The sequence below is a fragment of the Electrophorus electricus genome, chromosome 17 (genome assembly GCF_041902795.1).
Source record: "Electrophorus electricus isolate QZ-2024a chromosome 17, ASM4190279v1, whole genome shotgun sequence".
Classification (NCBI taxonomy): Eukaryota; Metazoa; Chordata; class Actinopteri; order Gymnotiformes; family Gymnotidae; genus Electrophorus; species Electrophorus electricus.
The window spans coordinates 15859111-15884520 of record NC_137513.1 but is presented as its reverse complement, the minus strand read 5'-3'; the positions used below and the strand labels follow the sequence as shown (position 1 = coordinate 15884520).

General features: G+C 37.2%; 1 protein-coding gene and 1 long non-coding RNA gene across 2 annotated transcripts; one reads left to right on the top strand and one right to left on the bottom strand.

Annotated features, from left to right (window-relative positions):
- The first annotated feature begins 6574 nt into the window (after positions 1 to 6574).
- Positions 6575 to 10393, top strand: LOC113588320 (uncharacterized). Its single transcript, XR_003411837.3, has 2 exons — positions 6575 to 6835; positions 8535 to 10393. It is a non-coding gene; the product is annotated as an uncharacterized LOC113588320 (long non-coding RNA).
- Positions 10394 to 12465: 2072 nt separating this feature from the next.
- Positions 12466 to 24226, bottom strand: ca8 (carbonic anhydrase 8 (inactive)). The gene is made up of 9 exons (XM_027027368.3): positions 23697 to 24226; positions 22146 to 22337; positions 21785 to 21909; positions 20471 to 20566; positions 20296 to 20358; positions 19901 to 19949; positions 19589 to 19701; positions 17886 to 18056; positions 12466 to 15470 (listed from the first exon to the last, which is right to left on the bottom strand). Exons 1-8 carry the CDS (start codon positions 23767 to 23769, stop codon positions 17922 to 17924), a joined length of 846 nt encoding a protein of 281 aa, XP_026883169.2. The 5' UTR covers positions 23770 to 24226; the 3' UTR covers positions 12466 to 15470; positions 17886 to 17921.
- Between the last annotated feature and the right edge of the window lie 1184 nt (positions 24227 to 25410).

The window sequence follows — 25410 nt, the reverse complement described above, 5'->3', positions numbered from 1 at the left end:
AGAAACCCAAAGGGAAGTTCAGCAAAACTGATCCCTATACTGGTTCCCCAAACATGCAGTTGCATAAGGCTTTTCATTAAGATGGCTAGTAAGGTACTACACTTTTGGGAGGTCAGTCCCAGTTTTAGCATTTACTCAGTTTGTCTAATAACCCATTTCCTTAGTCTTGACTGTGATAGCAATTTTTATTGCTGCCTTAACTGTATTTTTATTCTATTTATTGTTTGTCATTATTTCATGTTTAATGATTTTTGTTGTGTATCTGTCTTTTCTTTTTTCTTTCTAATTTTATTTTGCCATCTTCTCTATGGTCATTCATTGTTTAAGTGCCTAACCTTCTCAATAGGTAGCTAAAAAACACAGAACATATCTATCTTAGTAATTAGAGTTGCAAATCATTGTTGTATGTGGAAGAACTGTTGGAATGGATTCTGATTTGCCATCAGTATGTTTCCAAGACATCTTGTGCACAATTTCAAACTGTGATTTTGTTGACAACTGGATGAAAGCTCAATTATCAACCTGGCATATCTGAGTCCTAAAGAATCAGATGGATCTCAAGCTAAAAACTAAGCAGAAACAAGGCAGTTCTTGGGTTTTCTACAGAACCTTCAGGTCACATTACAAGACCATGTTCTAATGCTTACTCTCAACTGTGCTCATTTGGCAGTGATCAATATCTGCCTCTCTCTCTCTCTCTCTCTCTCTCTCTCTCTCTCTCTCTCTCTCTCTCTTCAGCCATACTGCACCATTTATATCTCCTCATTGGCATAAAGATATGGCCGTTATAGCAGCCCTCAGCTCATTGGCCAGATAGAGCAGCTATTTATAGAGTAGCTTAATGGAACAATAGTGTCATTCTTCTCTCTCTCTCTCTCTCTCTCTCTCTCTCTCTCTCTCTCTCTCTCTCTCTCTCTCTCTGTGCCTCTCTCCCTCCTTCTCTTTTTCTCTCCATATTTCCCTTTTTAGACAGGAACAAAGGTCACAGAATGGATGGGATTTTATGGCCATTGTTGTTTGCATGTTTTTGCTTGTTTTCAGAGTCCCATGCAGAATATAGCTTAATCATTTTGAATACTGTAACATGATATCTGTGGTCTCTATGGGTACTGTGAATCTCACTTTGGTGGACTGTTCTCTTTTTCTCATTAACATCATGTTCATTATTATGTACGGTCTGAAAGGTACAGTGTATGTGAAGGTACAGCATCCTCTGAGAGATGGGTACTTCTGAAATTTATTCCACAATCCCAGGAATTTCTGTGTCTTTTTCTAAGGCCAGAACCATCTCTGTTTTCTCTCTTTCTCTCTCTCTCTCTTGCCTCTTGCTCTCTCTCTCTCTCTCTCTCTCTCTCTGTCTTCATCTGTCTTGCACACACACACACACACACCAAACAAAGGAGCAAGCAATCTGCTGAGGAACCCAAAGGAATCTTTCCTTTGCAGTGTGGTATCCTTTATCTGGTGCTAATGCTAACAGCATAGGTTGGATCAGTGTCCCAGCTTCACTAGAGCACTGTGCTGTCTCTTTGCCCGTGAAGCAGCCATCTGTCAGGAGCTTTAAGCTCAGCACTATTAAAGCAGTGATGGTGAAAGGTCACTCTGGGAATGACATCAATAAACTTGTGAATTAATGCAAAACAGAGAGGGGAAACGATAGCAGCGCACTCAGCGGCACACCTGGGTTCAGCTAATCTTCTGCTATGGAAACAAATCAATTAGAGCTACAGCAATTAGGCTCCATCGGATCCAAACAAAAAGAAAAGCAGGTTTCATACGTCATGGTTTAATGCAGAAGCTTTTTACTGTAACCAAGGCAGCAAGAGAAGTACAAATGAAATAGACAAACGTACTGGCCTCCTCTACAGCCATAAATAGGGTTGCCAGGTGCCATTTAACAATTCCCCATACTGGAGCAAAAAAAGGGGTAAAAATCTAATTTTCTAATCTAAGTTTGCACAAAACTAAAGTAAAATTTGTCTATGTACATCTGTATCTTTTTATAATTTTCGGTCTGTTTGTTCATACTAAACGATTTAAGTTGTTATTTGGCTAGCTAAATCACCTTCAAACTAACAAAATTATTTATTTGTTTAGTAAAACATCACTTGTATAAAAAGGTTAATATTCTGCATATACAACCTAGAATACAAACCTTTACCCTGAAATTTCAATTTCCCTATGTTAGAAAAACAAAACAAAACCATTTAAAAATGTACTTAAACATTGTCTTGTGTAGGCCTACCATACAGTGTAAAATCGACCCAAACACTGCAACGCAATTAATTTATACACCTAAATAATGTTCCAGTCCTAAGAGATACAGCGTTTCATCAAACAAACTGGTCAAAACAACAAATCAACCTTTTGCTACATATAAAAAAGAGCCAATAACCTTGCATAAATAATAAACAGTTTTAAAATCTGAGCAAGTATAATAGAAATATGCGAAGAGGTGGTCCTACATTACTGATTTATTCTACCTAATCATTAAAGGCCCTGGCTGGCCGGTCAATTAGAACGAACCGCGTCCCCACCTCGCAGAAACGGCACTGAATTTTGCCTGTGCTTAGAGCTCCCCCTGCCGTTCATATACAGCACTCTCGCTATTGTCTTTCTCCAAATGAGCCATGTTAGCTTCTACTGTACATAATCAGTTATTGAAAGAGCAATTCTTTATGATTCAACCTACACTGCTTCCCAGGGAGGACATCTACAAGGAAGCTGTAAGAAAAATAAAAGAGAACTATAAAAGCCTTTTAAATGAATAGCAAACAATGATGCTGTTTTAACTTGTTTGTCTTAGCATGCCCAGGAACATCCAGAGCATTACAGTCTGTGTGCGCGTGCACGCACATGTGTGTGTGTGTGTGTGTGTGTGTGTGTGTGTGTGTTTTAACACAGTGTTTGATCCAAACAGGTTTGTGTGATTTGAAACAGTGGTGAGAGTGCTTTGCTGTCAGGTTGGCAATTCACACAACCTTCTCTGCTCTCTTCAACTCACTGTTTATTAAAGCTGTGCAGGGTCATTATAAAGTGCACAAAATAACATGGCCAGTGCTCAAATACTTATTAAGAATTTAAGTGTTTACTTCTAAAGCCATGTGTTGTGAGCATTTTACTCTCTCTCTCTCTCTCTCTCTCTCTCTCTCTCTCTCTCTCTCATATTGATTGCTATTGTTCATTCTCATTGTGCCATTATTGTAAATAATTACTACAACCTTTCTTTCTGTGGCCCAAGGGAGAATTATTAACATATTAACATCTGTAGCTTGTTTCTCTGCAGTGCCATAAATTCCCTCTAATCAAGACTTAATAATGATAAGTGGATTGGGGAATTAGCCAACTGATGAGCATTGTGCAAATCTTCCTGCTGATTACTGGAGTGAAACACTTCATTTAGCATGATACCGTGAGCTAGGTGGACTAGCCCAATTAGTCATTAGTTATGCTTAGTCATCAAACAGCTTTGAAGAAAAGCAACTTTATGCATTTCTCTCTATGCATTTGTCTCAATAATTTCAGAATTTTCAGAATTTGTATTGCGTTTTTACAAGACGTTGTCACAAAGCGGCTTCACAAACGTCCAGATCCAAGCCCCCAGCTGAGAAAGCCAAAAGCAACAACAGCAAGGAGGAACTCTCTAAGATTATGGGGAAGAAGCCTCAAGAGGAATCAAGTCTCAAATAGATCTATTTGACAGTCTATTTGAGACTTGATTCCAGTACTCTGGTCCAAATCACACAGCACAACGGCATATAAATAAGATAAAATTTACAACACAAAAGGTATGACTTAGGAATGTATAGAAATCAGGGATAACAGATAATATTATCTTAACAATGAGACAGAGTAAGCAGTAGAAAATAAAGGACTGATGTTAGGAGCTAATAGTGGTTATCTGGAGGGAGTAAATACGAATTAGGCCAATGTGGCTATGAGGGGCTGCGATTAGGCATGGTAGGATGGGGACTCAGTATGGAGTGTATAAAATTCAGTAGGTAAATGTAGTCTCCTCTGAAGGGCAAGAGGGTGAGAATAGCTGAGGGCTTCTGTTTTCATGCCCAAACAGATATATGGGAAACCCAAAGTTGCATGCAGGAATACCTGGTGTCTGTTGAACTAGCACCAGCATTAAACAGACAACAGTAGTAAGAGCAACTCTGAGAATTTGAGAAAGCCAAGAAACACAACAGCAAAAGCAGGAGGAAGAAGGTAAACATTAACATTTGTATATCAGTAAAGTTGTGGCAGTACATTAAAAGCACATAACATACAAATATGGCACTGTTAATGTATGCTGTTAAAATATCATCAATGTGCATATTATAAGAAATTATCTAGATGCTTGTACAGATAAGTAAGTTTTACTACAGGACAGTTAAAGTGTAAACAACAGATAAACACGTCATAAGAAGTTAACCATAAGTGTAAATAGGTATATTTTGTCTAGATCTAAAAGGGGAGAGTTTGTCTGAATCCTGAACTGAGGCAATTGTGAGCAATTGTGAAGCAACTGGAGTTTAGTCTTTGTCCACACATACACAGCTATTTTTTTAAATGCAGCTTTTCATATGTATTTTGGCCTTTTGTTCACATGCAAACTGCATTTTGGGTCACTGAAAACGGACCTTTTGCAAAACTCCTTCCAGGGTGAAGATGTTCAGAAACCGTTTAAAGTGTTTTCACGTAGGCAAGGAAGACCGAGTTTATGTCTTTTAACATCAAGAGCTTGTGCTGTTCTCTCCTTTGTTTGATGTCAGAATGTGCACCATTCTCTCCTTTGTTTACATGATGTAATTTTGTGCACTGGAAGATATAGCTGAAATAATGCAATTTTAACAGGACTAACAGGATTTTTTACATGTTTACACATAAATGCAGTTACTCTATATTGTGATACTAAGAAACAACTCCATTTCATTATCAGTCCACATATATGATTCCCCCCTTCCTCATTTCACTATTGTTGTTAGCCTACCGGTAATAACTGTTAAGGCTTCTGATTGGCCAGCATGCTCTTAACAGCACTTAACAGCATTTTTTGCAATTTGATGTGGATGAACATTTTTTTTTAAATCACTGCTTGTGTGGACAGGATCTTTGTTAATGAAGGAGTAAAACCCCTATTTAAAAAAATACCCATGTATGTGTGGACTAGGGCTTATTAGAGCTTGCAGCTAGAAAACCATTACAATGGTCCAGCTAAGAGATAATGAAAGTGTGAATCAGCTTCCCTGCATCTTTATGAGAGTATATTTTGGAGTATTACACAGATGAAAGAAAACAGTTTTGACAATGTTTCAAATATGCAAATCAAAGTAGACATCTGATTCATAGATGTTTTTACAACTGTGCTAGAAATAACTGGGAAACAGTCTAGATTCAGAGCAAAATTAGAAAGTGTGTTTTTCTATGCCTTAGCACGAAATAATAGATCCTTAGTTTGATATGACTAGGAGGAAATACTTTTTAATCTAGCCTTTAATGCCTTTGAAAGACTGCTCTAATCTACTGAGACTAATGGTATAATTAGTTTGGCTAATACATAAAACCTTGTGTCATCAGCATAACAGTAAAAATGAACACCATACTTATGAATTAAACTACCAAATTGCAGCAGGTAAATCGAAAATAGTAATGGGCCAAGCACTGATCTTGGAGGTACCCCATATTTCACTTGTGTAAAGTCAGAAAGTTAATTGTTTACATTAACAAATTGATAGTGGTCAGTCAAATAGTACGTAAAACAGGACAGAGCCTATACTTCAGGAGATTTTTCTGCCTGTGTAGGAGGATTCTATCATCTACAGCATCAAGTGCTGCACTATATCTACCTACACAAATAATCTTGTATATTCTAATCATGTGATCTTTGCAGAAGTACAAACCATCTTAAAATGTTTCCAAAGAGCCAGGGGCCAGGAAAGAGACAAAGCTTGGAGGAACACAGCATAGGCCTCTCAGGATGTTGCGCTTTCCACAGACTGTATTTAGTTAAAGGTGTGTGTGTGTGTGTGTGTGTGTGTGTGTGTCACACCAATAGCAACTTAAAAGCAATAAATAATGTCAAAATAAAAGTGTATATGGTTAAAACCAGAAATAAATAAAATTAAAATCATATATATATATATATATATATATATATATATATATATATATATATATATAATGTAGTTATATTAAATATTTTATATATATATATATATAATAAAATATAAATATAGTACATATATAAAATACATATAGAAATTTTAATATATTTATATATATACAATGTAGTTATATTAAATATATATATAAAATATAAAATATAAATATAGTACATATATATTAAAAACATATAGAATATTTAATATATTTATATTTTATATAATATATATAGTATTTAGTATAACTACATATATATATATATATATATATATATATATATATATATATATATATATATAATTTAATTTTATTTATTTATAGTTTTAACCATATACACTTTTATTTTGACATTGTTTATTGCTTTTAAGTTGCTATTGGTATGACGTCGCTTGCGTGCTTTACGTTTGTGTGAAATGTGTTGGTTCTGGAGTATAATGGATACTAGTTCGGTACTAAGTGTCCACTTTAAATATACTTAATCCTAAGAAAAGACATTTGATAATTATATATTGGTACCTGTACCTTTACATATTTCAGAACTTGATGCTATTTTATTTGGGTAGATATCCAATGGACAAATGTCCTCGTGGGTTCTAAACTAAACTAGCAGGGTATGTCCCAGTACCGGCCATTCTCGTTATCGCCTGTAGATATGTCTTGCAGACATGCAACAAAGCTAAAAGTAGGTTTTACTTTTTAAAAAATTCTAATTATTTGTGCACGAATCTCATGTTTCCCAGTTACTGTAAATTTTAGGTAGTGAGTGAGTGATACCCAGAATGTGGTAAGGGCCATCGAGTGTAGAGAGATGTAAGTTTAATTGCTGTATTATCATAACATTTAAATTGTGCACTGCGTTATTTTGCTATTGCATATTGTTTATTTTATTTTAGATATATTTGTATCGCTTGGTCTATTCCACTCCATTTATTTTTATTTTCAACTAAATTGATTAAACTAGTTTCCTCCTATTGTCCGCTACTCTTCTAAGAGGTAGCAGTCAGAAGAAACCTGAACAAAAGTATTTTTGTGTCCTGTTTGGTTTGGATACAACGCATGTTTGTTTGTTAGCTGTGTCCCTTACCCTTAGCTAGTTGTTGTTTGAATTAGTTACTGTTCTCTTGAAGTGTGTATACTTCAGTTATCCCCAAAAGTTAACTTTAGGTTCTGCTTTGCTGCTGCTAAAAGAATGTTGAAACAGTGACTTTGGGATCTTCTGTATTGCTATAGTGACATCTTTGTGCCCACAGAGAAGGACTGTACACAGAGTGATATGTTGCAGCACAGTATTAGCACCAGTGATGTTGCACTGATTCAGTTCTATTCCACACTGGCTACCCTTAGCTAAAAAGTAAGGTGCAGAACAAAAAGTGACATTTTTGAGTATTTATTTGATGTCACAATGTTACACAAGCAATCCAGTTGTACAAGTATAATTTGCTTCATTCTACATATGAACAACTACACTGTATATATTTTTCCACATGTGCAACTAAATATTGAGAGTGAAAACCAAAACAGTCTGCTGACTGTTCATTGGCCAATTTCTAATAATTTGGTGCCATGACCAAGATAGACTGACACTTTTCTAATGTCATTATCCTGAACCACACGAGGCACAAGGCAACCAGCTCACTGACTTGATGGCAGAAAGAGCATGTTTCCATAAATTGCATCTCTCACTGACACAGAGTGCAGAAAACATGACTTTTGCTCTATCCATGAGCTACTGTCCAGTTCTCCATGCTGGGAAACTTGGACATGGGTGCAAAAGTTGATCCAAAAGGTACTTGGACCAAAGGGAGAAAGCTAGTAGTACCTGAATTGCTACTTCACTATTTGTCCAATCAAATTCATTCTCTAGGTCACACAGGAGTGGATAAAATGGGTCATGATGAGGAAACACAACAAACAGATTTTAGGACCTAGGTTGGCTGTTCCTTATCAGGTTCTGTTAATTGCAGATTCTGCTGTTAAATGTGAAGCAAAGAAAATATGGGCACATGTTGTACTACTCCCCAGGACTGAGCATTAGGGACAGTCAGCAGAGGGTGGGTGAAACACAGAGCCTCAGGGAAGAATTATGGTTTATAGTCCATGGGGGGCCACCCCTGCAGGTAAAGATTTCAACACACTGTGCATAGTCTTACTAGCCCTCTCTGAAGGAAAGATGGACAATAGAAAACACGGAAAACTAACTGTGGTCAGAAGCCAACTAAACAGTGATCATAAAAAAATGAAAATGACAAAATAATTCAGAATTACAAAATCAGTGAACAGCTTACTGCATATATTTATCTTTCACTCTCTCTCTCTCTCTCTCTCTCTCTCTCTCTCTCTCTCTCTCTCTCTCTCTCTCTCTCTCTCTGTCCCTGTTACAGCTAATAAGCTGAGGATCTAGATGCCCTGATGCAGCCTGTTGCCTGAAAAATGATATTACAAAATCAACAAACTGAACTCCTGATAACTCCTGGAACAAATCATGCAGAACATCTGGACCTTTGCCACATACCATACTTGCTGTACTAAACTGTGCTACTTCATGGGAATACATACATATGCCATTCAAGAGCATACAATGCCAATATGTTGAAGCCAATCAACATATCTCCATGAACTGTATAAATAATTATCAACCATTACCTGCTGGTATTGTGTATACATGGCACCACAGGACCACAGCAACATCTAAGCTACCTTTGCATAAACAAATAATGCGTTTCACAAAGGAAACAACCTTCCCAGAGTTGGAAGAACAGGCAGACCTACCATTCTTTCTGAGACATTCTTTGTGATGGAGTCATAGAACATGGGGCCAAAACAAGTGCAAATGTAGTCAGCACACACAGTATCACACTTTGGATTTAAGGTTAGTGAGGGAGGAAGCAGAAGTAATGGAATGCTTTACTTTTGATATATGAGGCAGTGTTTTTGCTCATCCTTTTGGTAGTCAATCCATATGTGTCCCACAGCTCATAAGTGTACACAAGGGAATTTCTTGTTCTGCACACCCAGTCTCAAACTGTAACACATTCTCAATTTTACAAATTCCTGTAGCTCAACCAATTGCCATAACATAACAAAACCTGAAATTAATGAATGTTCTGTCCCAGGAGAAGATGCATGGAATACCACTTCGCTGCCTACAAGTAGTATGTCCTATCTCATTACTCTGCATAGGTTTCCATGGTGTTTAGATTCTTTTGGCACAATATTTTTGAATTAGGAGTTTCTGTTACTTAATCTAATGATGGCCTGTTTGTTTCAAGTCTGTGCTTGTAGCAAGATTATCTGAAATTTGTGTTATTTATCCTATCCTGTATAGTTTGCCAAATGAAGGTTTAACCATCTAGATTTCGGTAAGGGCATGTTTGCCTGACTGGCAAGCCTGCATTTTCATGGTGTACATTGACTAATTGATTCTCCATTAGTGAGAAAACAAAGGTGGAATTGAGTGAATTCATATACCCCTCTAATATTTTTTTTGTTTGTGATTATTTCTGATTTTGATTTATATTGTTTGATATATGTACATCTGAGGTGTACATTTGTACTTCTAGAATTTTTGTGAATGTTTCTGTGATTGTACCTTGTCCCTCTGTGATAACAGGCACTAAGGTCAGGAGGTAATAACATTCTTGGAGCTGCCCTCCTTTGTCTCCTCTCATCTTAAGTTTGATTACACTTCGAATTGAAGTTTCTCCATGCATGAAAATATGAGGGTCAACACAGTCTCCTGACTCTTAACTGCCAAATTTCTAACAGCTGTCTCCATGAGAACTGCTACACTTAAAGGGGTGAAAGTGTGATAACCAATAAATAAATGAATAAAATATTAAATAATGTAAAATGCTAAAATTGTATAATTTCAAAAATTATACAATTATATTTAGATAAATAAATTATATAAATTAAATGGAAGTATTTTACAATTACTGAGTCTTGGGCTCTGAGGCTTATGTCCTTGCCTGTCACAGCATGTCATTGTTTGAAGCAGTTCTGAGTGGATGTAGGGCACAATGGCATATTACATTTTGTGCAGTAATTTTGTTTTCTGTTTAGGGTCCAAGCACATAGTGCTTGAAATTGTATTGCAATTTAATTTTGCCCTTGTTGCATATGTGGAGAAGTAGTCTGGCATGCGCAAGCCTTCACAGGCTGGCTGAGGTGTATCTGAAGCAGAAGTAAACTCTTCTGTGAAGGTGCCAATTCTATCTGCAGAATAAAACTATTTACAATGGCAATGTCTATGAAATGGGAAAAAGTCTTATGCTGCTTTTTTATATGTAGGATGTTGTATGAAATCAAACCATCAGACAAATCCAGTCAACCCATATATTGACTGCAACCCATTGCACTTACTGCACTTACTAAAATGGTTGCAAAAGTCCATTTTCAGGGCCTTTTACCCACCTGTTCATTTTGTTTCCTTGCTTAGGTTTTTGTGGATGGTGGAGTTATCAAGCTATTTGGATCTCTTTGGATCATATGGGCTTTGTAAAAGTTCCTAGGTTGGGAAAGCAGAATCAACATCTGTCTCTAACAAATCTACTACAAGTGGGGACGTGAAGTGAGGTGAGAAGGTTGCAGCCAATCAGAATCTGAAGCATCCCTACAACACATTAAACAATTACATAATTATGTGGGGATTTGATCTAAATGGAATGAAAAATCATGGCAGTACAGGAGGTATTTTTATGTTTAAGAAAGACTTTGTACCCCCAACTGGTCACCATGGTGTTAATAAGCCCTTTTCTGAGTTAAAGTTGTTGTTTATTTACCCATACATTGTGGAATAAGTTGTAAAATACATAAAATCCCAGCCTGTATTCAACCAATTTCATATTTTCCATGAGTCAGTATCATCAGAACTGGAAGGTTGACCTGGGATCTCTGATAGAATCATCTGAATATTACTGTGACGGTATATGTGTTCTTGGCAGATGTTTCTTGTAAAGTTTTTTTTTGTTTTTTGTTTTTGTCACAAACTACTATGAAATCAAGTGTAAGCAGACCCTCAAATGCAGGCCTCCTGACATTTTTTCTCACACTAAAATGTATACTTGAAGATGGGCAAGTTTAGAATTCCCAAGTGCTTGAAATTTTCCAGACTTTCTCTTTACATGTCACTTAACAAACACAAAATAATATGAATATTCCAGATCTGCTAATCATGATGATTCCAAATAGGTTCATTCAGTTCTTTGACCATATTTGTGAATTTGATTAGAACAGCTGTATTGATTGTTTGAGATAATTACACACTCTTGTGTTGATGGGAAAGTACCTACCCATCAAAACTGATGGTAAAAGAACTGACTGGTAGAAGAAAGAGCTCAATTTTTTCACTGGCAGAGCATGAGCTGATACAGTTAGGTTTAAATAATTTAATCACCAAAACCAGCATTTTACACTATAAACCATGATATTTTAATGGGCAGACTTGAAAACTTGAAAAGAATAAAATTAGTTTAAACAGATAAGGTTTTGCCTGGGTTCTGTCCTACTTGACACACTATTACCAATTACTTACTGTAAATGGCAAGCCTGTCCCACAAGGTTCTGTTTTAGGCTCCTTTTTACTTTCAGTATATATATAGCCCCTTGAACATGTAATTCGCAAGCATGATTGGTGAACAAATTGTGACCCTCTCCTTATGGAGGTCAGTTGGTTCCTGTGGGCCCAGCAGGTGTTCTTGCAGGCCATGACTCAGGGTTAAAGTTAGGGTTAGGGTTAGAAGGGCAGCAAAGAAACCAGTGCCCTCTATCAAATGAATTATAAGCCAAATATATACAGCACCAAAAATGGAAGTTGGTAAGATCTTGAAACTGTTGTTCAAAGGACTATGCAATATATCATTTGAAACTGAGTGAACTGGTTCTGTTTGTGTGTTTTGAAACCAGTGTCCATTTGACACTGATGATCACACAAAACAGCAGGAAACTTCAAATACGTGAACTGACTGTTTGATTGAAAGCATAATCTGCATTGAGCCAAATAAGGTTAAAGTTATGTTTTATTTAATGGAGACAATGTAATAAATGATCCAAAAATATACTCCAATAATATAATCAATTTACTATATTACATATTAATGAATGAAATACAGCACTATAGAGCCTCATGAAATATTTTAATTCTCATTAGTGTATCATATATACATTTTTATAAATATTTGTGTTTTACCTTTCATAAATGTAAATCACACACATGCACACACACATGCACACAGACACATTTTTCCCACAGAAACTATAACAGAAGTTGGAGATCTGTAGAAGTTTGGACAATGGAATACCTTTGCAACTTCAGGGCTGGGTTCACAAGTGTGTGTGTGTGTGTGTGTGTGTGTGTGTGTGTGTGTGTGTGTGTGTGTGTAGAAACACTAAACATTAAACATTTTTATTCATAGACAACAGATGTTCCACAGTGCTGCATGAAATTTTACATTTTTTGTGACACCACCTCCCCAGGTTTTTAAGAGTCTTTCACATGTAATTCTTAGCCAGAAATAATTTATGTTCACTTCATCATCACTTTCAGCACAGCTGTTTCATCTCTCATTGGGTTTTTATGGATCTGCATATACCCAAAGACATCATTTTAATCACACACCCACCTGCATTATAAAACACCTTACTGCAGTGATAGATTAGCTGGTTTATACTTCAACACAACAATGTTTGGGTAAAAGTTGCAAAGATTGTTGGTGTCTCCAGTGGGTTTTAAAAATATTATTATATCATTTTATTAGAAAAGTTAGCCTTTGTTAACCTATATTCTAATCACTTGCTAGTTTAGTTAGCATTATGTAGCTCAATCAAACTTTTAATGGCCCATTCTGGTGCTCCTGTCTAAAGTGTTTTACCCTCACTTCATGCCTCTGCCACTGTGCTGGTGGTTCTGCTAGTATTTGTGACTCATCAGGTCACTGAGGTGCTATACTAATGGTGTTATAGGTGTTATACAATTATATGTAGTTTATTGGGTATTTTATTTTGTCTTTATATTTCTACTTTATTAAATTAAAATTTAATTGAACTTTATTTACATTTTGTAGCAATGCTATATATATATAAAATTTTGCTTTAGCTGTAACTGAAGTCCCATATTAAAGCACGTCTCTACACTAGTAACTGTGTCGTGTTTAGGTGGATATTTTTGTGCGCATAAAAGATGATATGCTCTTCATTCTTAGTGTGTTATGCTGTTTTAGCAGTTTGGTTATTGTAAGTAGAGGGCAGTGCCTAGGATGATTAAACTTGACTATGGGGATTATTAAAACTATTGGATGAGTGCAATGGTCTTACTGTTCGAAACTAATTTGTATGAAAATTCAAAGTGTCTATGTGTTAACTGTGTGTGTGTGGCACATATGTGGACAATATTAGATAAATTGTCTGATTTGTTGTTCTATGCATTATTCGCCTTCTGTTATCTACATGTTATGTGAACGATACCACTTATTTTAGCATAAATTACTATATAACAGACTCCACTGACCTGTACTTACTCTAAAACCTGAACACTCATTTAGACTAACTTACATGTACTATACAATGATGGTTTAACCACTTCCTGTGAGAAACACTGCTTTTGTGGTCAGCCGGAACTGACCAATAACCTGCTCAATGATACACTACAAAGAAACTGTTTCTTGCATTAGATTTCTTGTCTTCAGGACACCTTTTGTGGTTTTCCTGGCCAAAATGTTGCAATAGAAAAAGCCATAGTATGAACTGTAAATATGTTTGCATGTCACACATCAACCAGAAATTAGGACCTAAAACAGACTCTAGATAATATAATGATATATACAGATATGCACCAGCAAAACAATTATGAAACTATTAAACATTTTCCAGCAAATAACATTAGTAATTTACACTTTAATTTGGTAGTTTACAATTTAGTAAACTAATATTTGAATGCACAAATTTCAAAACTCTGCAAATGTATAAAGCACTGTTAAAACAAACCATTAAAGTGGACTAAAATATTCTGAATTCAACTGACTAAACATGGCTGACAGGTCTCCTTAAATGACATCTGGCTTAGATTGTACTAGCATTAAAAAACCTTCCACAGAGATGACCAAGCACTTCTGTCAGTTGATCTGGACAAGCATCTGCTAAATGTAAATTTAAATATCTTTTTTACTTTTTATTTATTGTGCAATCGCTTCTGTCTGGCTTATATAAAGAACTGCACAGCTTTCACCTTTCTGTGTATTATACTGGATATTCATTCTGCTAAATTAAGACACACTGCACGTATTGGTCAGGCTTTGCTGAGATAACTCACAAATCTAATGACAAAGTTGAACTAAAACACATTAGACAGAACACATCAGATGCAGATTCTGCATGTGAAAATACAAACTAAACCTAAAGTGATTGAAAAGCTTAATATAAACATTAAAGGGAAAGTGCTCCTGGGATTGGTGGAGATGTTTCGGTTTGATGCTGTATTGGACTTCTTTCTGGTGGCAAGTGGAAGCAATTTTAAATAGGTTCTACAATATAACATCAATAAATGGCTCCCGAACACCAAATTTTGTTCTCATCTACAAACAGCAAATATTATGCAACATGCTTTTTAAATTGCAATATGCCTTGCAAAACTAAAATGACCAGAAATGTAGACTGAAACAGTGATCCTGTGTGTTACAGTGAGAAAATGTGAAAAATTTACATTCAGTATAAACAATGTGAGATGGTCTGAAAGGTGTAAAACGTTGAAACTCTAAAATGCTTAGCAACGTAAGGAAAAAAATGTGTTTAATTTATATTATTACCTATAGAACATAGATTCCATTATATTAGTAAACCACACTAGTATGACTAAGCAAATGCTGTTTTACTGCATGTGTTTGTTCAGTACATCTTTAATAAAGTGTCCTACAAGTAATCTTTATATTCCATTTTGTTTCTCTTCTTTATTGGATATGACTATAATATAACGTATGACCGGGATTCACAAAGAACTCAGACAATTTATATCAGGTGACAACAAACCATGACATATGCTGACAGAGCTTCAGTTCTTTCCATTCGATGTAAATTTCTGCACATTTATAAAGATGTGGGAATGGTGAGATTTTATTGAGCAGTATCTTCATGTGCTGGTTCTGACAGCTCCTGTGGGACCCAGCGCTGCTGTATCTCATGGTAGAGTTCAAAGCCGGAGCTATCTGTGCCAACCGTTACTGCCAGGCTCAAAGTATGGATTGGTGCCCTTTTGACTACAATAGCATGCAATCCATGTTCACTTAGTGGGTTCATTCTGCCTCCTTCATCAAATTGTTCTTCACTTGCTAAAAGACAGAAGAAAACAAATGCAACCTTGGTCTTGTTTATACAATGTAAGCAACAACAACAACAAAAAAAAAACAATTCTCCACGTTTTATAAGGGAACAATTCTTCACATTTTATAAACACACTCTCAGTGGTTTAGTGAAAACTCTTCCCTAACTTTGAGCTGTTCCTTTCATGAAAACTTTAACAGAAGGTAAAGGAGCATTTACAAACATGCCTTGTCTTATGGGACACTACAGAGCATGCTCAGTGTTCTCAGTGTTGGTTCGGTACTGTGACCTCATTAAGGTGAATAAAAAATAGAATGACATGTTGTGGTGTTTGAATTGCTGAAAATACCCCAAAACACTACTGCAGTTAAGTACTGCAGTCTACATATGTGTGGCATAAAAAAGAGTACTGTTATCTTTTATAAACAGTGTATTATTTGTAAAAGTTCACAAGGCAAGGCAAGTAGACACTATTACAAACAGTTGCTAACTTTACAGTGTAAACTTTCTTCTGAGCCTACTCTGGGCAGAAACAAGGGTGCTCATTTTGTAAATACCATGGACTATAACTAAAGGCATTGTGCAAACTGTAGAATAGAATATATCCACAAACATCCAATCCCCTGGACCACATTGTGTGAAAAAAGTGATCACATAGTACTCCAGTGTACTGTAGAGCGGTGTAGTATTACTTCTACACATTGGTAAATAGTGCACAACTGTACAGTATTAATCATTTTTACACAGCTTATCTACACACATTCTGGCCAGTGTAAGGGGTCAAGTGAATGATTTAATAGTGTAACACTATAGATAACTGATCTGAATATTTTGTTGAGCATAATACTACTAAGGGCATTGTTGGACCATCTTGTTAAGATGTTTAGCTATGTTGTACCTTGAGTAAAAATTTGAGGGACTCACTGAAGAAGGTTATTTTTGAGAATGTAATAACATTACATACACACTGGGTTGGATTGTCCCTACTGAACAGCAGGGGAAATACCTACTGGTGGGGGCGGGGGATTATCTAGTTCTAAGACAGGTCCAACTTTTACCCTTCTTTGAACTGGTCATGTTACCCTTAGATATCCATTACAGCTTAACAATATCTCTCTGTTCCTGTCTCTGTCATTCTGTCAAGCCAGACGTATCATGTATGGAGTGTGTGTGTGTGTGTGTGTGTGTGAAGTGGCTACTAAAGTGGCTGATGGTTTTCCCTATAGTTTAGGCTACAGAAGATCAATTGTGGTGATTAGTTGATTAATTAATTACGACTTATCTGATCTAACAGCTGATTCCAATGTCAAGTGATTTAGCCTATTCACCATCTGACATCAATTGCACTGGCTGTAGAAAAACTGGCTCCAAGGAAACATACCAAAAATAACCATGTTTGTGTGCATGTGTGTGCACACATACATGAGTGTGTGCTCAAATAAAAGAAAAATGTTTTACATGTTTCAGTTATAAAAAAGATTAACTGTAAAGGCCCTGATTTATTTTATGCTACAATTGCTGACCATAGCTACCCTGAAATTGATATGAATTCATTATGCCCTGATAACAACTTCTGTCCAAAGATCATCCCCTAAACATCATGATACTTGGATGATGGCATTTTGATAGCATTTCAGCAATTCCTGATTTGACCTACAAATAGCAGGTCAGCAAACCTTTCCTAATGTGAAAGTGATCGTAAAAGTACTTGTGTTTAACTTCGTTACCAGTCTGTTTCCAGAAAACTGTGCTGTATCTCATACCTCTTATGTCTGGCTATTATAAACATAAATGTCATAGTGAATCAGAAATACTTTCTCTGTCAGCGCTTGGATTTACAACACTGGTTGTGCTTTCTCAGCTCACTGGAACTCCATGGCCTAAATCGGGCCATCTCAAAGTCTCCTTTCAAAATGAGAAATATGCAAGCAGACCCAGGTGTCCCCGAGGGAGTACAAAAATAGATAGTTCCCTATGCAATGTTACAGCAAGTCCCAGATTAGATAGAACTGGGTTATTCCATTACCCCAACCTCCTAGCAGTGCTCTATTGTTTAGAGGTGCCAAGGACCATTGGGAGAATGTGGCCCGTTTTCATTAAAATAATACTATTTCTAGATCACTAGAGTAAGACAATGTTGGATCTTTGACTTGAGTTCATGCATTCTCAAGTACTCAGCATTGCTGCACAGGAGCTATGAATCCTTCTGTGGTGTAAAAACTAGGTCCATCAAACAGAAGTTTCCAAGCTGTCCTTCCCACATCCAAACAACAGGCACAAGAAATCAGTTAAGTGCATGTTCCCAGACATCTTATGGATTACTAAAGCCCCAAAGCCATGTAGTGCATATTAGCTTTAAAATATAGAGCTCTAGTTCCCGGTGAAACATACCTCTGGTGTGTACTACTGCGGCATAAATTTACCTGCGGAGGATAAAGGTGGTTTGGGGGCACCAGGGGCTACTGGAAGGCTGCCCTCACTACTCGGTCACTAAGAGGCTGTGTGGGTCGGAAGTTGTCACCCAACATCCCATCACTGCCCTCGGGGAGCTCTGCCCCTTTGATGTGGCACCTCAGCCGTCGAAATTCCTCAATCTGCAGAAGAAACCGAAAGCACATGGTCTCAATGGGAACTACACAATTAACTTAAACTTAAAATTTGTAATGCCCGATTATCTCATGCATCATTTGGGTTCATAACTTACATAGAAATTTTGCTTTACATTGCTTATTGCACACTAGCATTAAAAGCTTGACTAAAGAGAAGTGGCTGATTATACATTGATTGTTGAAGCATCCTACAGTTACAGGACCTAGTAATGGCCAGTATCAGATATAGCCAGTCTTTTAGATACAGCTGTCACAAATAGAGTTGAAACAGGCTGCTGATAAGTAGTCTGAGAACCCACATGACAAATCTATAAATAAAATTATTTTCCTATACAGTCATCAAAGTTTGCTGAGAGTCTTTTTGTGCATGCCCTTTTCCTACAAAAAAATCAATGATCAGCAGGTTAGAATGATCAAAGATACCCCAAAAGCTTGTTGACCGTCATACAGGGCACAGAATGACTATTTTGGATTTTAACAGGTCATTGTGATGTAATTTAGACATGCAAGTCATAATATACAATCTCTGTTCACAGTAAAAAATTTAAACACAATTTATTGAAGTCCACATATATGTCTCCTTGTTGGGAAAGGTTTCTACTACATACATGTATGCTTATCACCAGTCTCATCTGAACAAACTTTATGCAAGGAAAGGATTAACTTATTTAGCCATCCTCCAACACTTGATTAGCAATCATTATCAGATCACAGGACTTCTGTTGACTAGCTATTTTTGGGTGGCAGGCCACTATTATCCCAGCGACAACCCTGATGTGTAAAAACTCCAGCAACACTGCTGAGTCAGATATAACCACACAAGCCCCACACCATTATGCCATTTTAGTATCAATGCAATGTTAAGAACAATCTGCCACCCAAATAATTTCTCATCAACAGTGGTACAGTGGGTTTGTGGTCAGAAACTCAGCAGTGTTGAATGAGGTAGAGTAAGCCTGACAAATTATGCATGAAAACTGTAGTCTTGGTGGATCAAATCCAGTGCTGCTACTATTATAAATTCTTCAATGCCTGATCACTGTGGTTTGCATAATGCAATCAAAGGAAGGACACTGTCTAATGGCAATATAATATATATATATATATATATATATATATATATATATATATATATATATAGTTTTATTATTATTATTATTATTAATAATAATAATAATAATAATTTTATATATATATATATATATATATATATATATATATATATATATATATATATATACATATATATAAAATTATTATTATTATTAATAATAATAATAATAATAATAATAATAATAATAAAACTCTATATATATAAAATGTATATATATTAATATAATTTATAATATGTTTGGTTAATTTTGCTTAGTGTGCCCAACTTATGACATCACTACTACAATTTATTTTTACATACTAATAGTGATGTAATAATACCCTTAAAATAACACCTATAATACCCTTATGACATTCCTGAGATGCAAAGCCCTAATGCATACAGTAGGCACACCCATATTTACCTGCATTTGTGAGATAGTTAATGGATAACGGTAAAGGATCCAGGTGACTTTTTCACTGCATGGAGGTGTTGTTAAAGATCCTTCATACACCCAGTAGTCTCTTAATAGAGGATCTAACAAGAAACAAACACAAGTAATCTGAAGAGGTGTGGGGGATCAGAGTGAGATAAAACATTTACATTGCTCTTTAATTACATTCTAGAACATTGTAGCAATACTACATCTATATGTGTTTTTAAAGATGTCACTAATGAAGAAAATGTCAATGAGCATGCAAAATTCATCAAAAACTAAAGTACTGGGCAAACTTACCAGGTAGCAATGTATTTGGATTGAAACATGGTATTATTTTTGTCTTTCCCTGTAATGACGAAACATTATTTGTCCAAAAAAAATAGGAAGTCACCAAGCATTTATTTGCCACACAGTATGCTACCATAGTGTAAGAAGGCTTGAGCGTTTCAAGTTACCTTAACAATATTTATGTCACTCCACAACTTAGTAGTACAAGTTAATTTCAACAATAAATTCAGTTAGTATGACTGTAATGAAGCAAGGAAACATTTTTTTTTCCATTTAAACAAACTAAACCTCTCCTACACTGGATCTATACAAAATTTTACAGAATCCCTGTTGCAAGTTGAAGTTTGTTTTTCCTTGTTTGCTTGCTTCTCCAGGCCTTTCTCAGACCCTGTGCTACTGCTCACCTTATACTGCAGGTCCTGCAGCACCTCCGTAATAGCCTTCAGGCCGAGGTGCTCCTTTCCAATCTGCACAGACCACATCAGCAGCATGACACGACAGAGGAGCAGAAAGGGGGAAAGCATATGCGCGTGTGTTTGTGTATATTTAACTCAGAAGGCAAACACGAGGGCTATGTACCTGCACGAAGAGAGCGATGATGAGGATGCCTTTCTTCTTCCCCATGGCCTCCTCGACACTGTTAAACAGTGTGCTGTTCCAGTGGATGAGGTGGAGCTACAAGAAAAGCTACATTGTCACTACAGCCTCGATCCCAGCACCATGCAAAGAGATGACTTTCAGGTGTTCTGAAGTAGGTGTCATCCACGTTAACTGCTAACAAGGCTTTTAACGAGGCTTTAACTGCTGTATAAATCTAAAACTAAATGATTGTTATAAAGCTCTTGACAAAATGGTACAATATTATACAATTTCATTGATTTCCAGTGCTACAAGGCCCATTATTTCTCTACAGCTGTGGCCTGTACTTGACAGCTTATCTCTAGATCTGGCTGGAAGAGACAGGGGAAAGTGTGTGTAAGTGAACAGGTACAGGGGACAGGTGTGTACTAAGGGCTTTGAAACATAGCCCTCAACACTGTTTTAAAGAGAACCTTGCCATTGTCCCCATTGACCTGTGTAGTATCACATATGTTTTATAGTCAATGAAGAGGGTTAGGCTCTTGTGTTATCTGAAGTCCAGTTGTGACTTCAGAGCACTGAAATAATATGGGATGTACATTGTCACAGTCAATAGCATCTACACTAATAAGCTAATAATCTTATACTTATGTTTTCATTGACAACATTTCAGGTTTTCATTTAACACATATATTGTGGTGAATATGTGCCAATTATGAGTTCCTCGGGATTTGGTAGTTTTGAGATCTGGAGTTATTAAAGAATGAATACAGAGAACAGTTATTTCTTGTTGATCCCACTGAGCCATATTTAATTTGCTATGGAAGAACAATATTGTTGCCTAGAAACCAAACCTAATACACTGATTACTAGCAAATATCCGATTAAGGGTAAATATCATTGCTGCCATCATAAGTAGTTATATCAGGTGATTTTATAGCTTGGTTTGATATCTTTCGATGTTTTCATTTTCCTGGACGGTGAGATGTTACCAGTTTTAAGGATGTGGTCAAATTTGCCACAACCTGTTGCATTCGCATTGTCCTTTGTTTTCTTCCAGGGACTCTGTTTATATTTTCACACACAGTTTCTCCGGCAGAAACCACTCAGGCATATATGACACTAAGCTCCTGGTGGGTCACGTGGCCCCAGACATAACTGCATGCCACTCCAAGAACTGCAGTGTTTACATCTTTCACACAGAGCTTGTCCTTCACACATCACTCAGACAATGCATGAATGTGAGATCCTGGTTGGTCATGCGGCCACAGGTACAAATGAGCCAGCACCGAAAGTGAATCTCATTCCACTGACCTCCATGGGAAAAGCCTTGAAGTTGACAGTGTGTTCAGAACCCCTCTGGTTCTCCTTGCCCCAGTGGAAACGCACTTCATGGAGCTCGTACTCGTGGTCACTGGGGAGAGGACCTCCTGTCACCACTGCCACAGGATTCCCAGGTTAGGAGGAAACAAAGAGCAGGGTGAGTGGACCATAAACAGGAATACTGCAAATGAACAAGCGTCTCCTAGTTCCTGGAAATGACCTGAAAGTGCTGCGTAAATGACACCCAACAGCAACATCTAGTTTTTTTAAGGGATTATAAGAGTGCTTACTAACCAAGCACTGTATTATTTATAGCCTGATGCTTTGCAGTTTCAGCGATTGGGATGCATACCTGATTTGGATTTGAGCATGATCCTCACGGTATGCCCATCATTGATGACCTCACAGTCCCGGCAAACCACGTAGTTGGGTGTTAGGCACACCTCTAGCAGCCTGGGGTCATAACGTGCTTCTCTGGAGTTCAAGTTTATGGGGGACTGATTCTCCCCATTAGCCTCTGGAAAGAGCAGGCCCCATTCCACCCCTGGGATATGAACACATCCTTTGTCACAATATTGCCAGCTGCTGCATGGCCACAGAGTATCCACTGAATCCTCTTTGTCCTTGCACTGTTTTTGTTTCAACCTTGTGTCTGATACTTCGTTTTGGCCCCTGAAGGTCGATGGCAAAGCTTGCATGTTTTTTGGCATATTTGACCCCGGGACAGAAAAGACTGCTTGCCACCAACATAGCTTAACATGGCCGTGGTCCATTTTTGTGCTCCTAATACAGCAACTAAATAAGGGCTGTCAGAGCACCAGGGCCCAACACTCATTAATGTACGCGATCCTGTAGGACCAAGGGATCCTGGAGGATACAGAATGTGCTCATTCACCCCCTCACCCCCTCCTTCTGCTGCTTTTGCCTTTTCTACCCCATGGTCTTACTGCCCCCTTCCTTACACTTTCACCTCATTTGTGCTTTTTCTTCAGGGTCTTTTTTTGCTATTTCCTGACCAAGAACTGCAACCAACAGGGTGTAAAGTTTAACACATAGTGTTAAACAATCGGTCATCTGGAGTTGCATATCAGAACACTTATTCACAATCTTTATTGTACATACTTTTTAGATTTAGTTATATATTGTCTGCAGCCTGGCTGAATGAAGATGCCACAGAAGTGTAAATTAAGTTCAGTAATCTACTTAACAGGCATCACTTGTTTTTCCATGCTTTTGGCAGGAAAACATTTGTGGCAGACAAATACTTTCTCTCCTTCAGTCATGTTACTTTGAAATTCAGTAAAAGCAAGTTAAGACAAAGAGATCCAAATGGAGTACTTAAAGTGACAATATGTAATAGAAAATTACTTTTGAACAATACTTAAAAATAATACATCGATAAAAAAGTCTCTATATTGAATTAGACAAATAGCTTTGTTCTTCTGTTTAATTCACAAATTGTGATATGCCGGATGACACACTGGGGCTTTACATAAATCTCACTTTGTATAGCAGAATAAAACAGTCAGGCTCTCCTGGAAGTCACAGATTTTTCTTGAAAAGACCCTTTGTTTCCATTGTTGGCTTTCCTGAATTTATGCTTGTCATGGCTTATCTAACTTACTGTGAAATGTAATGTAACCATAAATTAGATACCATTTGTTATCTGCATGGCCACTCTGTTTTTAATCCCAATACTCTCCAACCCAAATCCATATCAAGTGACAAACAGACATTGGTGCACAATGAATTTACCTATGTCATAAAGACAACAAACTACACTTGGCATTCAGCTCAACCAAGAGAGACAGAGATTTTCAGTAACTGGGGTGGGACTGTTTCATCTCATGCTTTGCACAGTGTAAATAGGAATGAGACACAGCTGTGTCACTGAGTGCCTTACCTGCCTCGTAGCCCCAGTCTACCTCTTCCTTCCCAGGCAGGTACTCAGATTCCTGAGTCATGTTGTCTGCCATGATGATGGATCCTTGTGCCCAAACTTTCAGGAGAACCACAGTCCTCTCCTGACAAGGTGCCAGAGGTTAATGGTCCCTGCTGTTTGCTCAGTAAATGTAAATTCCTTTTATTTGTTTGTACTCACTGTACACCCATAACAAATGCAGATGGAGGTTAAATAATGCAGCAGGATAAGCCGTAGCAATAAGTTCACCGGTCCTCACAGCAACTAAGAGAATCTGTGCTTACAGTCTGTTGAAAAGAGATTTCTGTCCCACAGTTTCCTTCTCTCCCCCTCTCTCTCTTTCCCACACAGACACACACTCTCTCTTTCTCTCTTCCAGTGTCAAGGCTGTAGAATGAGCTCCTCTCTAAAAAGCTCTAGACTTGTGCCAGTTTAAAAATCTTTTTCCCAGCTGCAGCAGCACACACTGAGCCTCCAAACACACACACAAACACACACACACGCACACACACACACACACACACACACACGCACGCACACACACACGCACACACATAGACAAGCCGCATGTGCTCTGATTGGCTGTATGTGATGACTCTCAGATTTCTGAGGCAGCACCTTAGAAACAGCTTAGCAGTCCAGCCTGGTTAACAGTCTGGCCACGGGGACAGTAGTACATGCAAGCTGGAATGCAGGAGTGATGTTGATCTTGGAAACAAGGACAGGATTTCTGCTACCTTAGAGGAAATGGGTGTGGTTATGAAAACACCAACGCTGAAGAAAGCTTAAATGAAGAAAGAAAGCGAGGTCTTTGTGTTGTATTCTTGCTTGCTTTGCCTCTTATTGTATTTTCAGGATGAGAAACAGAAGAGCCTGTAAAATGCCTGTAAATGATTATACTGCAGAATGTTATTCTTACTAATGAACAGCGTGCAATTTTCAATCATACCTTTGCTTACAGTTGAAATAGTACACTGATTAGTATTAGAACTAAAACTAGTTATTTTGAGTTCTCATGCAAGTGTCTCATAGCCACTGTTGTTAATAGATCATTGATCCCATGATTAATGGTAATCTCACAAGTAGTGAGTTCCATTGAGGTTATATTTCATTACACTGTTTTGAAACTGAGAATCTGTGTAATATCTACATATTCAGATATTAAAATCTTTTGGGGGGCCTTCCATTGTCCCAGTCAAAAATGTGACAACAGACAAATAAAGTTTAGTGATATGTGTCAGCAAGAATGGCTATGCTCTGTAAATACCTTGACCCATATTTTCTAAAACCGGAAGCTATTAATTGCATAAACTGGCTCTGCTTTCCTAATTAACTATAATTAGTCCATTTCCCTCCCTAACACTTACAGATTGTACTATAACAAGGGTATTAATCTTTATTACCATCAGCTACAGACACACTATCCTGTAGGAACCATGAATGATCAAAATACATGTGTCAGTTTTCTTATTACACAAAAGATTTAAAGGGGAAAAAGAAAAGAGCAAACTAACTCGAAGATGCACCTATGCTTTTTTCACAAGTGAAAGTTGATTAAATGAAAATACAGCACTGCCCTCTAGTGTACATTATAAGTCATTGCAAAGACGTTTGAGGGGATGCTTAGCGGGGATAATGATTGACAAACAGATGTATTGCCAGATGTATTATTAAATCCTGATGTTCATGAACGGTG

Coding starts and splice junctions, on each gene's coding strand:
- ca8 (XM_027027368.3), bottom strand. CDS start 23,769: ATGGCAGACAACATGACTCAGGAATCTGAGTACCTGCCTGGGAAGGAA. Junction 19,702..19,900: donor TCCAAATACATTGCTACCTG/GTAAGTTTGCCC, acceptor GTTTCTTGTTAG/ATCCTCTATTAAGAGACTAC. Junction 18,057..19,588: donor TAACTATCTCACAAATGCAG/GTAAATATGGGT, acceptor TTTCTTCTGCAG/ATTGAGGAATTTCGACGGCT.